Source organism: Vigna unguiculata, chromosome 9 (assembly GCF_037176805.1).
Source record: "Vigna unguiculata cultivar grain cowpea cultivar isolate G323 ecotype 2 chromosome 9, ASM3717680v1, whole genome shotgun sequence".
NCBI lineage: Eukaryota > Viridiplantae > Streptophyta > Magnoliopsida > Fabales > Fabaceae > Vigna > Vigna unguiculata.
The window spans coordinates 45,091,862-45,110,065 of record NC_140800.1 but is presented as its reverse complement, the minus strand read 5'-3'; the positions used below and the strand labels follow the sequence as shown (position 1 = coordinate 45,110,065).

The 18,204-nt window shown below is 28.5% G+C and overlaps 1 protein-coding gene across 1 annotated transcript; it reads left to right on the top strand.

Moving 5' to 3' along the window:
- Positions 1–9,629: 9,629 nt before the first annotated feature.
- On the top strand, positions 9,630–14,756 carry LOC114163023 (Transcription elongation factor (TFIIS) family protein). Its single transcript, XM_028047067.2, has 3 exons — positions 9,630–10,026; positions 10,441–10,532; positions 11,409–14,756. The coding sequence occupies exon 3, from the start codon at positions 11,526–11,528 to the stop codon at positions 14,427–14,429; it is 2,904 nt and encodes a 967-aa protein (XP_027902868.1). The 5' UTR covers positions 9,630–10,026; positions 10,441–10,532; positions 11,409–11,525; the 3' UTR covers positions 14,430–14,756.
- The last annotated feature ends 3,448 nt before the right edge of the window (positions 14,757–18,204 follow it).

The following is an 18,204-nucleotide window of genomic DNA, read 5'->3' as shown; positions in this document are numbered from 1 at the left end:
TTTTAAGGAGACAGTAAACGGTGCATTACTTTGTTTGTGGAAACAGACATTAGAATGATGATAACTTCTTCCTGCACCTCCATACATTTTGTCCTTATCTTCTTCCTCCTCCACCTAAGTCTATGTAAGAGCCATCAGGTTCAAAAGTTTTTCAAATTTAATTTTCTTGATGAAAAATACCTAGTTTGAATGTAAAAGAAAGATCAATAGCTATGCATTTTTGCTGAATGATACCAGTTTTGGATCCTCCTCGTGTAACTTTAGTGCCTTCTCTCTGGTTGTTTTATTCATAAATTATTTATTTCTGTAAATCTGACTCACCGTTAATAAAATCTTATTTCTAATTAGTGTTTTTATCAAATATATTCTCCATCTTCTTAAAATTTCTTATATTTTTTATATCTTCCCAAACAATAAACGTGTTTGGGCTAGGATAAGGTCGAACTTTAATAACTTTTAATATTCAGATAATTACCCATTTAATATATTATGGTAAGTGAATAATCAATTAAATATTAATCATGATTAATAAATGTTAATAATGATATATTATATATTTTTAACTTTTGAAGAGCTAAGAAAATAAAAATTTCAGAAAGATTAAGAATATATTTTATCCTAATTTTTCCATCTACAAAAATAGGCAAGAGAAACAGATTCAGAGAAACAATGCTTGTATTATTACTGAAAGAGACATTCAGAAAACCCACAATTTTTGTCCTCATCTTAACGCACATCAAAATAATCCATTTACAATTTTTACTGATTACCCTTCATAAGTTCTCTTTTTAGGGGAAAAAAATTAAAAACATAAAAATCACTTTTACTGTCCGTACTTCTATAAATATGCAGTTTTAATTCCTTTAAAATTTTGATTTTTATATTTAGTCATACAAATTTTTAAAATTAAAAAATTTTGTCCATGATTAATATGTAAGTAAGTTGTTAATGGAGAATGTTGAAATTTTTACCTGACATGAGATATTTGGATAAGAAATTTTAAAATAAAATAAATATTATAATATAATAATAATAATTGAACTCTTTAAAATTAGACAATTTATATTTTATTTAGAAATCTTAGAGATTTACATTTTTTTATACTCTTAAATTCATATATATTTTTTTCTCACTTTGACTTTAGTTGGAATTGTTAATTTGATTATCTATTAGTTTTAGTTATTAACACTTATTTAACGTTTAATTTTTTTTACATTTGATGATAATTAAAATATTTTAACTAAATAAAAAGTAAAAAGTTAACGAATTTAAATATATTATTCAAATAGAACGTTTATAAAACAAGATAGATTTGAATTCGTGAATGTTTAAAAGCGGTGAAACTTTAGCACGTTTTAAACAAAACTTAAAGTGTATATTAAGAATGGACTCGACTTGTTCAAGTTTAGAAATCTAAAATATCGAATGCGTATAAGATTCAAACTTGTATATGCACAAAACCATGATAAAAAAACTGAATTTACACTAAAATAAACCTTAGAAAGTTATGTGTATATTTTTTTCAAGTTTTAAAACACTTTTGTACAAGTTCTTCAAAAATTAATCCAGTGCTTTTGTCAGTGTTTTCTTTTTGTTGCCTCTATTATATTAATTGTGGGGAATTTGTTTTTTCATTATTTATGTCTTATTGGTAATATGTCATTGTTGTTGGTTTTATCAAGAAAAATTAGAGAATAGGTCAACATTAGATCTTCCTCTAGGAGACCACACCACTAAGTTTTATGTTTTAAAATTCAAACTAAACCAAATACTACCTTTTGTATACTATAATTTGAATAATTATTTTTTAATTCAATTTTTTTAATTCAATTTTAATTTATTATTTTAATCACTATTATATATTTATTTATATTCTTTGTAGTGATGTAATGTGATAATCTAATGATAATTAAAATAATAAATTAAAATTGAGAGTCAAAAATAATAAATTAAAGTATCATTATTCCTATAATTTTTGTCGTACATTATTCTTGAAATCATTTCTCGAAAAAGAAAAAAAAAAACTAAATTGATGTTTTTCGAGGAAATAAGTTGGATAGTTTTTGACGAGCATTTATTAATGGAAAAAAAATGATTTGTTAATAAAAGGTTGGTGATATGAATATGATTGTGTGAAGTGAGTGAAGAAAGGAAGATGCGATGCATAGAATGGGTGAGAGAGACGTGAAGGTGACGTTTCCTTCTCAGTTTGTTTTCTGCTTCCTCTCTTCCAAAACTCCTTGCTTCATATAATCCTTCAAATAAAAAGACAAAATATACCATCATTTTTTGTTTTTTTCTCTTTCTTTATCCATGCATTTATATATCTTATCTTATTTTAATCATTACCATTTTACATTAATTTAATTGTTTTTTAGAGTCCAAATTTGTTATTGATGATTTTTTTACTTTTTTTTAACTGATCATCAAAAGTACATTGTTATCTTTTTAATATATTTTAAAACACGTTAAAATTAGTAATAATTAATGTTTAAAAAAATACAATAAAAACATAACACCAAAAATTCTAACAGAAAGTTCAAATTATTTTTTAGAAACAACACAATCTTTTAGAAACAACACAATGATCCATTCAATTTATTAAGATTAAGTTAAATATGAGTAAATTTAATTTGATTTGTAATTTTGATTTGACTCATCACATATCATTGTTAATATATTATAAATTAATTTATTTTGAATTTGTTTAACTCATGCATTAAATGAGTTATATTTAGTTTAATTTATATTTAAATAAACATTTTTTCAATCAAATGTTGATTTATGGTATGTTCTTCGTGTTTTTTTTTTTATTAAAATTTTCACATAAAAATAGCTATACCATGAGCCTATTCATACAAACACAAATTTCTTGGATAATAGCGTGCGGTATAATTAAAGAAAAAATAACATATTATTATAGTTAAATTAAAACATTAAATCATCTTTTTTTTTTATTATTATTATTATGAATATTTGTTCTATTTTATTTTTAGACTTTTAATTAAATTTTGATTTCAAGGGTTTAAATGTAATGTTGATGACGGAAGGACAATGTGGATATGGAAAATAACAAGTTTTTAGTTTTAATAATGAATAAATTTGTATCGTTTAAAATCTTTTTTCATTTTTTTTATTGTGAACCATTCATTAAAAATGTATACTTTCTCATGTTTTATTTTCATTAAAAACTATTAAAGTGCTTTTGAAATTCGGTTTAAATTGAGGAAAAAAATTAATCAATTATGTTGAATATAGTGATTTGGTTGATTAAATATATTTATAAAGATTGACAACCTCAAGAATAATTTATTATTTTGACTTATGATTTTAAATTGAGATAATATTATTTATAAATAGTTTATTATACGGGTAAAATTGTAATATTCTCAAAATTAATCTATGCTATAAATTCATCATCAAAGGATTTGTACAAGATAACGAGCTAAAATACACCGTATACATATACAAATATTTATATAATGTAGTTAAAATAAAATAAAAATGATATATTTATATTATCTTTCAAACATTATAATTATATATATATATATTAAAAGATGCATTACAATTAATAAGTTACAACAATTCATTCTCATTTAAGGTTCAACCTACAACAATCATATAAATCAAAGATGGGTCTATACATCAAAATATTCAACAAGCACAATATTAATTAATGCTTCCAAGGATATTTATTGACTACGTCCCACTAAAGAGTAATATATGATCAAATACTCAACTTAGATTTACAAACAAATCTAAGTGAAAAAGATTAGGATAAGTCCTCCTTCATTATCTCTATATAAGTGTCAATACCATAATATTTAAATGAAACAACAAATCACATATTATCCATGATATGTGACCACAAATTCACATAATTCTCATTAATTTTGAAAATCATATTTATATGATTCACAAATTTCATCAATCCTAATAAACATTATTATATAATATAACTCATTTAAATAAAAACATAAATCAATCATTAATGGAAATTAATATTTAATTTGCATTTATAAAATCGTTCACACTCAATGAGTTAAAAGAAATTAACTTTGTTTAACTTAAGTGAAAATTTAATAGAATTTGGGCTTAAGATGCAATGTTATTTTTGTTTAAGTGAAACAATATAAAAAATTGATTTTCAACTATATTTTAACTTAAGTGATTTTCAACTTAAGAATTGATTTTCAACTATATTTTAACTATAAGCTAAAATATGGTAGAAAGTAAGATTTGGAACTATATTTTTGTTTTAGCAAAAGTGTTTTGCTTAAGTAAAAAAATATCATTAATCAATATCTACAACTAGATTAAAGCATATTTTAAGAGTAATTCCAAAGGCATCCTAATAATACAACTTTTAAGCAATTCACATGATTACACCCAAGTCATAATTTGTTCAAACATAATTATTTACTCGTTCAAATTCAGTATTGGTTTCCTTAACTCGTATGTTTATATGCATATTAATTTTATAGACTACTCATTCAAATTCGTTTGTTTTAGCGAACGTGTTTCGCTTAAGTAAAAATATCATAAATCAATCTTTATATCTAGATCAAAGCATGTTTTAAGAGTAATTTCAAAAGCATCTTAATAATATAACTTTTAAGCAATTTAAATGATTAAACTCATTCATAATTTGGTCAAACATAATTATTTACTCATTCAAATTCAATATTGGTTCTTTAAGTCATATGTTTATATACATATTAATTCTATAAATTATCATAAGGAAAGGTATGAAAAAACAATCTTCTTGTATAAACCATAATGAAAGTTATATTCAAGTAAAATACATAATTAACATGCATAATATGGTCTCTAAATAAACAATTAATAACAATATATAATTCAAAAACATTTGAATAATGGCTAACCAAACAAAACTCTAAAAACAAAATTCAATGACATTCAAGTCCAAACAATTAAACTTCTAAAATATTTATCGTAATTTTTTTCTGAAAGACATAAATTGTTCTCATTACCCATAGTTCAAGCATGAGTTAAATCAAAATTTAGGACCTACAGTGAGATAAGTTGAGAAATTAGTTTATTTTTATTTTATTTTTCAAAATACTAAGATTGGTGACAAAATCACAACAAAGATAAAAGACAAATAATCTATAGAGTAAATATAAGCTTTCAGTGATTGGTTAAAATTGATCCTTATGTTGTCTTATGTTGTCAAATATGAGGACATGTGATCATATTATAAAATAGATGAGGTATGAAAGAGAAAAACTACAAAATAAATAGAAGAGAGGAAAGAAAGGGTAAAGAAGAAAGAAGATGGAGGAAGAAAGGGAATATGACAAAAAAGCTCAAAATATTTTGCATGCATGTATTAAATTTAGTTTTTTAAAATGATTGCTTATATTTTTTGTGATAAATTTTCTTATTGTGCATACGTATATAAGATATCTCCCTATTATCCCTATTAAACTGTAAATTTCAACGCGAAATAAAATTTGAACTTTTTTTTATTTAATTTAAGAATATTTTCAAATTTTAATGCTGTGACGACAATTTTTTTTTAATTATTATTATTATTTCCTATAATATACTAATAAAATTTAAAAGCAAAATTATACATAAATATTCAAATATATATATAATACTATATGCATCTTATATTTGCACTGTTTAGTACATCTTATATTTCCTATACTATAAGGGGAAAAAATATTATTTATTTACAGTTTTTTCCTTATATACTGGCTTTCAAACAGGTGGAGGGAAAATGTTATGGATAGGGTTCACTTAGACTGTTGGGGGTAAATAAAAGGTAACTCCGATTTGTCCTTCGATGACAATCGACGCATTCGGAGCAGAGAGAAAAGTAATGGTAGAGTTTCCCGTTCCCTGAAATGTTACAGAATTGTTTACTGCATTGGTTTGCCATGCGTTTCCCGGAAAAACAACAACAATGTCGGCGAATAAGGGATCAGGCATGTTTGGAGCAGCCATCTATGATAATGTTATAAAATTTTGTTTTTCACACACAATCATAAAATAGGGAAGTGAGACAGATATCACATAAAAAAAAACTACAGCGTATCATAATAAAATAAAGTGAAATGAAAATTCTCCCAAATTTATAAAACTGGATTTTATTATACTTTATAAAGATATTGATTAATTTTTGTAGTGACTAGTCAGGATAAATGAGCTCATGGCTAACAAAATAACTCAAGAACATCTCATCTTGAGTAATACTAACTCGTTTAAATCCTCAAGGTCATACCTCCAACTATAATAATCAAATCTTTATTTATCATAATTTTTTTTTTCAATATTAAACCATATAAATAAATAAATAAATAGATAGGATCAATGAATAATTAAAATAGATATAAATAAATAAAAAGGGTCAATACATAACTAGAGATAAATATAAATAAGTAAATGAGAGTAAATATAAATTGAATAAATAGGATTAGTGCACAACTAGAGATGAATATAAATAAATAAATAGGAATGGAAACTAAATATAAATTAGAATGAGGTTAGGGACACCTCACTTAAGGTAAATATAGAGATAAAAATAATTATGAATAGATAAAAAAAATAATTAAAGTAAAAAGATAAAATGATAGATGTCTCATTTCCTTACCTCAAAGATTGAAAAAGATAAATGCACGTTTCTCCTTTTTATACACTCAGATTGTAGCACTCTTTTTTTTTAACGCATTCGTTGTTTTCTTTTTGTATATCTTTCACTTCTTTGCTTCCTTTCACTCTCAGTGTCTTTTGTTTTTTGTCTTTTTACAGCTTTGAATCTCCATTATCTATAGCCATCTAAATCTATACATACATATATAGATATAATTTTGCATTCAATTGCTCTTAGATTTTATTCTGATTTGGGTTATCTTCATTTATCCGAAACTCCCAACATTTAATGTTCTGACATTATGTACTTAAGGTTTATCCAACAGCGTTCAACGTGATTAGCCAAGCATGAGTGTTATTACTATATTCCTTGCATTCTGCATCCAAAGAAATACAACTCACATATAATATATTTATATTATAACACACGACGACGCATGGCTCTTTTAATATATATATATATATATATATATATATAAATTTTCTTTATTATTTATTTTATTTTTATTATTTTTTTTTAGAAAAAAAATTATCTTAATTTCTTTATCCTTTATATTTTTTTCATTTTAAATGTTTATTATCATCGTTATAGTATTACTTATTAATTATTATTATTACTATTCTATATATACACATATATTACTATCATTATTTCTAATAAAATAAAACATTTCTAAATAATGTGATATTAATAGATTGTATTATAAAATTTATGGATGTTACAAATGCCAATATTTTTATTAAGATATGATATATTTTTTAAAATACAAGTAAATTTTAGCTATATTTTTTTTTATATAATGATACATAAAGAATTAAGTGAGAACATTATAAAAAACTAATGGTTTGAATACGTTTTTAGTCCATGAACATTTACGTAGTCGAAATTCATTCTTGTCTAAATTTCGATAGAATTTGGTCCACATATTTTACAAGATAAATGAATTCGTAACTTAACTACCAATTAATTTGAATTGAACTTTTTTGATGTGTGAAATTACATTTTAGATTTATGTTTGAATTGTTCAGACCGTGTTTAACATATTCAAATTAAAATGTTAATATGGGATATTATTTAACACGAAAAAAGTTAAAAAGAACATATTAAAAAAATACATTTATTAATTTTTAAAGTTTAAAAACAAAAATTGTAAAATTTTCAAATACAAACAAATTTTAATTTTGGGTCCAAATTTATTACTAGTAATATATTTAAACTAAAACTAATTTATTTAATTGATGGATTATGTTTACGATCAATCAATTATTTTCTAACCGCATATCTATCAATTATCTATTTGTTTTGAAATTGATTTCATATACATAATAGTCATAATAATATAATATTACGTAATTTAATATTTAACTCATTAAATTCAGATTCTATAAATATTTTTTTGGTAGATTTAATATCCAAATTTCTCATTTAGAATAAGTAATTTTTCCAAATTTGTATTAGTTTTTTTAAAGAATTAAAAATACTCAGTTACTATAAATCTTTTTTATCGAAGATCCACCACTCATTAATTAAATTTCTTAAACTAAGAGAAAAGTCAAGAAAGGAGGAAATATTATCAGAATTCAAATATAATAACTACGCCCTCATTAATTTTGTAAGATTAAAAACGGATTTTGATGGAGTAAACTTACCTTATTTATTTTGAACAAATATTTAAGGAGAGATCGGATTTAATTTAATTACACATAAATGTGGAAGCATCAAAAGATACGTATTTTGAAAAAAAATATTCGCCTCAAATACAGAAAATTAATAAATCAATAAATAAATAATTATATTTATTATACTAGCAGATATATATTCACTTAATAATAAAGTTACTGTTATTATTATTTTAATTGTTATTATTATGTTGATTATGAAATTAAATATAAATAACTTTTATAATTTTTTTGTAAATAATTTTTAATTATTTTATAGGTAATTTGATAATTAAAAAAATGGTTAAATTTAAAAAAATAGTTAAACTAAAAAGATATTAAATTGAAAAATTAGTAAAATGATAAAATAATAATTTTAATTTTAAAAAATGTTTAAAGAGTAAATTTGGAAAACAAATATAAACATGAAAATTCTTTATATATAACTATATATATATAAATATATATATATATATATATATATATATATATATATATATATATATATATATATATATATATATAATTACTGATCATAGGATTATAAATTATCATGAAAAAGATAAGGTTGTGGATTCAATCCTACTAATAATTTGAAGATAAAAGATTAATTTAGTGGATTAGAAAAAAAGGATGAGAGATTGTAAATTTAACTTCCTTTAATAAATATTAATAACTAATATCAACAATAATTTACATTTTTAAAATAATTATTTTTCACTTTCGAAGGCTGGTAATTTTTTTTCACTTTCTTCATCACTTTCATTTTTTTCTTCTTAGTAATGAACAATTATTTTAAATTTCTATTTCACATTGTTCATCAACATAAGCTTAGATCGTTCAAATTATTGCAATTGAATTATATAACCTACAAATAATTACAATATCAGATAGTGACTGGGATTGTTGACATTAGTCTATTTTAATTTATTTTTCAGTTTAAGATTCAATTGAAATTTATTTTTCTAGATTTGAAAAAAATAAATTCTTAATCTCTAAAATAAATTTGACGTGAACTAAAATGATTTTTAAATATTTTCAACATCTAAAATTATACTTTTGAAATTATGAATAAATGAAATATTTTTGAAATTAAGCAAATATTCCAGATTTCAGTAACTGAATTTGTTTTATTTTTCGAAATCAATAATTTCCAAAAATTTTGCTATGTCAATAATTAAAATGATAGAATCATAGAATCATAGCACTTTTAATTTGGGTTGGGTAATTAACACGGTGCGGAGCGGTATCATAATATACGGGTCGGGTAGAAAGAAAATAAAGCGAGTACGGGTCGGAGTGTGGAATGGGAACCCAGAAAAGATTGAAATTGAAGAGAATGGCATGAGTGTTGTGTTGTGGTGGGGAGTGGCCCCATTAACCCGGAACAGCCTCTGGCGTCGCACGTGTTGATGCCCAACCTACGAACTAAAATCGACCAGAAATTTCAGAAATCTGTGAAACAAAAACCAATAAAAAATCCTAAGAACCAAAAACGTTTTCTCTTATTCTCTTCTCACCTGTGCTTCTGTGCTTTCAATGACAAAAACGCATACAAACAAACACACACGCACCCTCACTTTTTAGTTTCTTAACACAGCAACAACGCAGAGCAGGCACCACCATAAAAACGAAACGCTTTCTCTTATTCTCTTCCTTTCTCGCGCAACATTCATGAATTGGTGAAAGCTGCCACTCCTTTCAGCCTTAGCCGCAGCTAGGGTTTTAATTTCACTCTCCCAGGTTCTCATTCTCTTCCCTTCCCTTTTTCCCTCTCACTTCTTTTCCCCTTATTTCTCTTAATCCCTTTCCCTCTGTAAGGTGTGTCCGCGTTTTCACCGTGTTACGCTGGGTATCCACTCTTGGATTCATCTCTTTTGATACAACTAGTTTGGGCGAGGAAGCTGTAGAGTATTTGTTTTTTGTTTTAGGGTTTTTCTATATCTTATATCAATTTTTAGGGTTTTGGATACTGTCGCTCTTTTTTAAAATAAAAAAAAATATATGTATAAGCTACTGCTGTTGGAAATTAAGGATTAGTGTTCTGTTATGTGCTTGTAGGGTTCATGCATAATCATTAATTTATACCTTGGGTATTTAATTTGCTTGCATTGTGTGTGTGGGATTGTAATTTTTTTTCTTAATTCGGCGTTTCAGGGATTGAGTAAAATCTGTTCACTGATCGTGATTGGAGGTTTACAATTCATTTTTTGACAGTTGCAACTTGTTACCAGCCGTCAGAGCGACTGGTAATCTTATTTACATTTACGTTTTGCTATTTCTTTTTTAATTTTGAATCCTCAACATAACACTTTTGTTTTCAATTCCAATACCTTTATCTGTACCCTGTTTGATAGTAATTGCTACCAGGTTTGTTTGATTTGTTTAAAATACTTCTCAGAAAAGCAGAAGCTATACTCAACCCTCGGCAGATTTTAAAAAATATCTACGAAAAATATTTTGTTCAAAAAATTTGATTACGGTGCAATGCATATTTTATGTTTTACTACAATAATAATTATTGAAATTGATTTTTGTACGTTTATTTAGGGAGTGATCAGTGTGGTTATGAACTATCATTTTTTTATGCCTGGGCTTTGTGAAGACAACCCTGGGTTTAGAAGAGTTTTAAAAAGTTACATTCAATTTCTTTCTGTGTGTATGTTAGCGTGCTGCAGCTGACATTTTGTTATAGCACAAGCTTGTGCCTGTCAAGTCGGTCCTTAGATTGAAAAAATGCTGCTTATATGTTTCTTGAGAAAATTAAAATCTATAATGATTTGGACAATGGTATATGAAGCGGTTCTTTTACATGTAACTTGATATTCCTGTGACATGATTTGGATATTTTATTTGTCTTTTCATAAACAAATCAATTATGATATATCCTACCTTCTACGGAACTGTCGATTCTTTTATTTATGGTAACAGTGATATAAAATCTATGACATGCACTATGAATAGGGTCAGTCGCAAAATTAGTCTCAAGACTGAAAATGTCGGGTGTATTTATTATTTTACCAACTGTTGCGGTAAACTTGGGGCTTAATTTATGTCTGATCTGTTTCTTGGTAGGAATCTATAAGTCCTCAAAATGAATATTTTCTCTATTACTGTTTTTGCAGTGGATGCTTGTGAACTTTTTTTTCCAGAAATTCTATTGGAAATTCTTAATGGGAGGAACAGTTCTGGCACCCCAAAAGGATGACCTTGATGCTCTGAGGATGATTATGTGAAGCAGTATGACTCTTGAAGATTTCTTTACCTTGACCGAGATGAAAGATGGGCTCACAGCACCTTCTCGGGTGCAGGAGCTGGTCTCTGTGATGCAGAAAGAAAAAAGTTGCGATGTTAAAAATTCTGCTGATGCGACTAGGCAGTGGGCTGCTGTTGCAAGCACCATTGCCGCTACAGAGAATAAAGATTGCCTTGATCTTTTTATTCAATTGGATGGACTTTGCTTCATCAACGGATGGTTAAAGGATGCCCAAAAATTTGAGGTTGATGCAAAAGACAGTTTTGTTGAAGAATCAATTACTGCAATGTTACGTGCAGTTGAAAAGCTTCATCTAGACTGTGAGATGTCAATTTCATCTGGAATTCGCATCACTGTAAGTAATCTTCTTGGCCATCATAGCGCTAAGGTTCAGGATAGAGCAAGGACATTGTTTGACAGCTGGAAGGGAGCTGAAAATGTTGATACTGAATCTCATGATGTGGAGCTTGCTAAGGTTGACTGTGCAACCAATGAGATTGTCAAGGAGGAAAGCCAGCCATCTGCTGTGGATGAAGCTGGCAATGATAATGATAGTGCATCAGGACTAAATGGAACTGTAAACTGTCTATCGAAAAGCTCAGATAATTTGGAATGTGATGGTGTCAAAGAGGGATCAGTAAACCATTGTGCTGGTGTTCCATCTTCTGCTCAAGTAGCACCGCCTCTATGCCCTGCAGACGTGATCACTTCGGTTGAAGGACAGTCAAGTATGGTTCAGTTAACTGACTTGGCTAAAGTGGAAAAGCAGGAGCAAAACGTTAATGTCCCTCCAGAAAAACTTGGAGCACCAGAGATCTGTTCTGTGTCCTCGGAACCGGTGCCCGAGTCTGTTTCCTGTGAAGCAAAAGCACCAGAATCTGTTAAAGGACCAGCTTTGGAGCAAAATGTTGAACACAATGAGGATGAGGCTTGTCATAACTTGCCTATTTCTACTAGTATGAAGACACCTGCATCTGATAGGGAGAGTGGGGAGGATGATGCTGGAACTGTAACTGGCTTTACTCAAGTTTCCAGAGCTGTAGAGAATGACAATGACTGTTCTAATGCATTGCAAGATACATTGGTCAGTGACAGTAAATTGGGAAAGACTGAGGTGTCAGGTATGTCTGTCTGTGGAGCTGGATATGTCTCACCATCGAAGGAAGGGAAGGGTCATGTTGATAACAACAAAGTTACATCTATTGGTTCTGATTCTTGTAAACCCGAAATAGATTTCAGAAGGTCTAACATAGTTGACAAGAGAGGTTCTGGCAATGAACTTGACTGTGGCATTGTCGATCCTTTAGAATTTGCTCGTCAAGTTGCTCAGGAAGTTAATAGAGAAGTCAGCAGTTCTTCCGAAAAGTTCTCATATGGCAGAACCAGGCAACCAGGCAGTCCAGATTCTGTAAGAAAAGAGGAGGAGCTCACTCCTGTCCCACCTGAGGAGGTTTCCTCCAGACACAGCCTTGCTACTGAGGCATGTTCAATGGAGGGGCGTGCAAGTATTCTTGACAACACTGAGGCGGAGCCTGAATGCAGACCTGATGTGGTGTGCTTGGAGGTGACTGAAGCAGCTCAAGATTCAGGAGGTAATTCAGAGAAACGACCTTGTGGCTTTGATCTCAATGAAGTTGGTTCTGACGATATGGATGTTTGTGTAAATACTACATCGACCTCCATACCTGTTGTCTCTGCTTCAAGGCCTACGCCAACTCCTGGGTTGCCTGGTGCCCCTTTGCAGTTTGAGGGAACACTTGGTTGGAAAGGATCAGCTGCCACCAGTGCCTTTCGCCCTGCATCTCCTCGTAAATATTGTGATAGTGAGAGGAATCTTTCGGATACGAACATTGACACTTCAAGGCCGAGGCAGGAGTGGCTTGATATTGATCTAAACGTTGCTGAGGGTGAAGAAGGAAACGCAAAACCTATTGCTGAATCTTCAGGCAGGCGTTCTGAGCAATCAACTGTTGAATTTAGTTCTAAAAGTTCAAGCATGCTTGGATTTGATTTGAACAGTACTGGTGATGATGGTCACGGCCAACCTTCAGATCACAGGATGGAGGGACAACTCTTTCTTGGAAGAAATGGCTATTGGAGCCCATCACCTACATCATCATCATCATCAATGCAGCCATATGTTAGAAACATTGATTTGAATGACAGGCCATGCCTTCAAACTGATTTGGTAGACCTGGGGTCCTGTAAGTCTTCTCATATTATCAATGGATATGATTGTTCTAAATCACCAGATGCTCCTGTTATCTCTCTTTTGGGCGCCAAGGTAGAAGTTGGTAAAAAAGAACGTGTTCCTCAATCCTTTTTGCCGAATGGAAATGCTGTTGAACCTGCAATAGATCTTTCGATGTCAAGGACCGGTGGCACTATAGGGATGGCCCCTGCTGCATCCTTCAATCAATCATCTGTTTTTGGGTATAATGGAGTGACATCAGCATCAGCAGCACCCACAATGCCTTTTTCATCAGCCATGTACGGGTCAGGTGGCACAGTTCCATATATGGTGGACTCGAGAGGAGCTCCAGCTGTTCCACAAGTGGGTGGACCTTCATTAAATATACTTTCATCATCTTACTCTCAGCCACCACCGTTCTTTATGAACATGACGGGTACACAACTCGGTCTGAATGGATTTGGGCCTTCACGTCCTAATTTTGACCTGAACTCTGGTTTCATGATTGAGGGTGGGAATAGAGAGACATTTGCAGCCAGGCAATTTTTCTTTCCTGGTCAGGGAAGGGCTGTGGAGGAGCAAGTAAGAACCATGCCGCAGCCATCAAGTTCGGTGGTTGGTGGGAAACGAAAGGAACCAGATAGTAGTTGGGAACCCTATCCGTATAGCTACAAACATTCGCAACCTCCATGGAAGTAGCCTATTACACCTCTTCTGAATTGTTCATAAACACACACCTTTCCAATTAATGCTTTATTACCCGAAATTATCCTCAAGAGCACTGGCAACCTTTAGCGACTGAAGATCTCAAATTCAATAAATGCTGGGGGAAGATGGATGTAGTATGATTCAAACTATTAATGGTTAAAGGGGGCAGAAATTGGGTTTTCTTATTGTTATTTTTTTCTTTTTTCTTCCGTTGTTTATCATTTACTATAGCTTCATAGAAAGGCATTACAAAGCACAGAAAGTCTTGGTGCGTTTAGCTGTATTTTTTCTTTCGTATGTCAAAGAAATTTATAGGCATATAGTATCATGTCTCGTTTTCTGGGTGGTGCTTTATTATGTTACCACTATTTGGTTAGGTTTCATTATGAAGTTAATAACCTGAAAAAAAGAAAGAAAGAAAGGTAGAAGTCGCCGACTTAGAATGGCCTCAGTTCAATATCTCTGTTTGCATAATACTTTATTAATTCTGTTGAATTTTTGAATTTATTATTATACGAGGATTCATGGCGAGTCCTCTTCTACTGGACAAATCAGGTTCATTGATTTCCCTTTTAAGTCTACATGGATCTTCAATGGCATTTTCTGTTACAGATTGGTTAACTCAGTCATTTAGAATTTTGAACCGAGTCGATTCAACCCACCCTCCTTTTCAATTCGTTGTGTATTCTAGCGCATGGTACAATATTCACAACCTTGGTGATGGCAACTGGTGCTGGTGTCTGTTGTTAATCGATCCATGTTCAGTTAGTGTAAGCCTCTATTCTTACATTTTCAAATTTCGATACTGGTACCGCCCTAAAAAAAAAAAATCTTTAAAATGACTTAAACAGGTATTTTACTTTCTTAAATTTGAATTAGGTTTGATCGTGGTTCTTCAAATTCTTTAGTTTCTTCAATTTGAAAAGAAATAGTGATAATCTCTTTATTCAAGCAAAACTTTATACATCGGAACATGTGATTGGGTGATTAAGTGTCTGTGAAGTTTTTAACACAATGAGACAGAGTAAAATAAATATCTTTTAAATTTATAAGGATTGTAAGAGAGAACACCATGAATTTGAGAGATGAAAAATAATTTTACTTTAAAAAATTTCATTTTATTTTAAATTATATACAATTAGCATTTAAAACGTTGTCCTTCTCAAGTGGTTCACTGGTAGGTTAGTGAGTGATATATTTATATAGTTTATTTAAGTTGTCTTGACTCAACCTATCTTTAAAACAACCTAGCATTAAATATGGACACTTTTCTAAACAAGAATTCAAATTTTGATTTATCACATCCTAAATGATTAACCTTTGGTGTATTATCCACCGCCTTGTTTTTTTTTTTGTTTTTTTTTTCTATATTCTATCTAGAGCCACCGTAATTTGGAACACAGGGTGGAAGAAAAAGCTTGGCTTCAGTTTATGTCACTGAGCTTCAGAAAAAAACGTTAATAGAAGAAGTGCACAAGAGAATTCTTTTTAGCATTACCTTCATGATGCAAATCACTTCTTTCACTTTTATGTCTTCCATTAGAGTTCTCTTATAATTAATTAATTAATAATAATAATAATCATGATGATGACTATAATAATACAGCAGAAGGTAAAAGAAAACCAATAGTTAAAAGAGACAAAGTTATTTGTATGATTGTTTGTAACAATTACTTTTTGATCTCGCGGTAATTTTTTTTAGGAGAAGAAAATAAAATTATTTTTAAGTTAGGGAGACAAGAAAGTAGAAATATTTTAATTCTCATATTTTATGCATTATTGAGTTGAAAACAAGTTTTAAGCAAACATGACATTGGATTATCTCCTTAGATATTTTCTTATATTTTATAAACAAAATCTTATTGAAATATGAGGATGTATTATGATAAAAAATAATTGATTTAAAATCAGGATGTTATATAATACATTAAGAGTGAAGAATAAAAAAGATTTAACTTTAATAATTTAATTCATTTTTAAATTATAAAAGGTTAAACTATTAATAAAAAAAAAACTATATGTACACGAGCATTATAAGAATTTATAATTACAATAAAACTTGTAAAGCAGTCTTAAAAATATATAACTAATGAAGCTTACTTAAGTTAAATTAATATTTTATAAAACAGTTCGATAGCACCTTGCATTCAAAATACCCATAAACTCCTGTTCTAAGTAATTCAATCAATTCATTTAGAAAAGAAAAGAAAAACAAGCTTGAAGATATGAAAAATTACAGATACAAAGTGATTAAATTTTACTCTTTTAAAATGAAAAAAAAAAACTTCAAATATTAATAACACTTACTATTATTAATTAAAAACGTCAATGCTTGAGTTGCATTTATATATACACATCGATTGTTGATTTAAAAGAAAATAGTGAGAGGTATACTTTATTCCTTTGATTTGAAACAATGTGGTAACCATCCTAATCACAGCTAGGGACTACCAATCCTAGCCTTCACAAGACTTTAAAAGAGAATAATTGCAGGATTTTTTTATTCAAAGCAAAGCTTCATTAAACTCGAGCTTATAACTCCATTTACCTAAGGCTTCATTTGATGAAAATGAAACAAAAAAAGAGAGCAGAATAGAGAAGAAAAAAAAATCTTAATTACTCATTTTTTCTTATATTTATTTAGATTTTTATTTATTTTAGTTTTTATATATAATTCTGACTCAATTAGTTTTTTATTTTTATAAAAAAAAAACTCAATGTGACCTATTTTATTAAATTGTCGTCAAGACAATTTAAAAATGTATTAGGTCAAAATTTATGATCTCATCTGATTTTGATTTGTGAATCTTCAAAATAGAATAGGGCTCAAATTATACCATATTTAAATTGTATTAATGTTAATTTAATGAAAAATATCATATTGCCTTCTTTTTAGAACTCAATTTAAAAAAATATAAAAATGAAAATGAATAAAAATTTAAATATAAAAACTAAATTATTAATTAAAAGATAATCATAAAAAAATTTATTTAGTTGAAAATAGAGCGATTGTTTATTAATAATATATTTCTTACTTATTTATTATTACTGTTATTATTAAAATAAATAATATTAAAAAATAACCCATAGTGAAACATGTTACACAGATGATTAATGCGTCTGCTCTTCATATCTTTGCCCTGCTCAGAATCTTCAATTACCGCATTTTCTTTTTTTACTCTGTATCAGACCAACTTGTCTCTCTTCTTTCTTTTACTTTCTATTTTGTAAACAGTAAGCTTTAGTGCCTCTTCATCCATCACTAATTTCCTTAGTTGCCTCATCCAGATCTTCCAAACAATTGCATCACTTTTTCTTTTCTTATCTTATTGCCAAATGCTTCTTCTCAGTCACGCCACTAATATGGTTATTTATTTTTAACTTTATAAGAGTATATTTAGACGAATTTATAAAAAAAAAAAATTAAAAACAAGAATACAAAACCAATTTAATAATCATGAAAATATTAATTTAATTCAAATCAGCTGAATTTAATGTAAATCAAAATAAGAATTAAAGGAGAAATTCGCCGACAGGGGTAACACTAATTTATATAGGTTAAAAATCAGTGAAAAGGGAAACAAAGAATCGTTATGCATGGACAGGAATCAAAAAGTGATGCAAATATAAATGAAATTAAGTATATAGTTTATTTAAAATCTTAAAATCTTACATTTTCTCTTCTTACATGTCAATTTTAAATGCATAAATCTTAAAATAAAATTAATTGATTGATGTATGCATGTAGAGGGGTGGGACAGTGAAG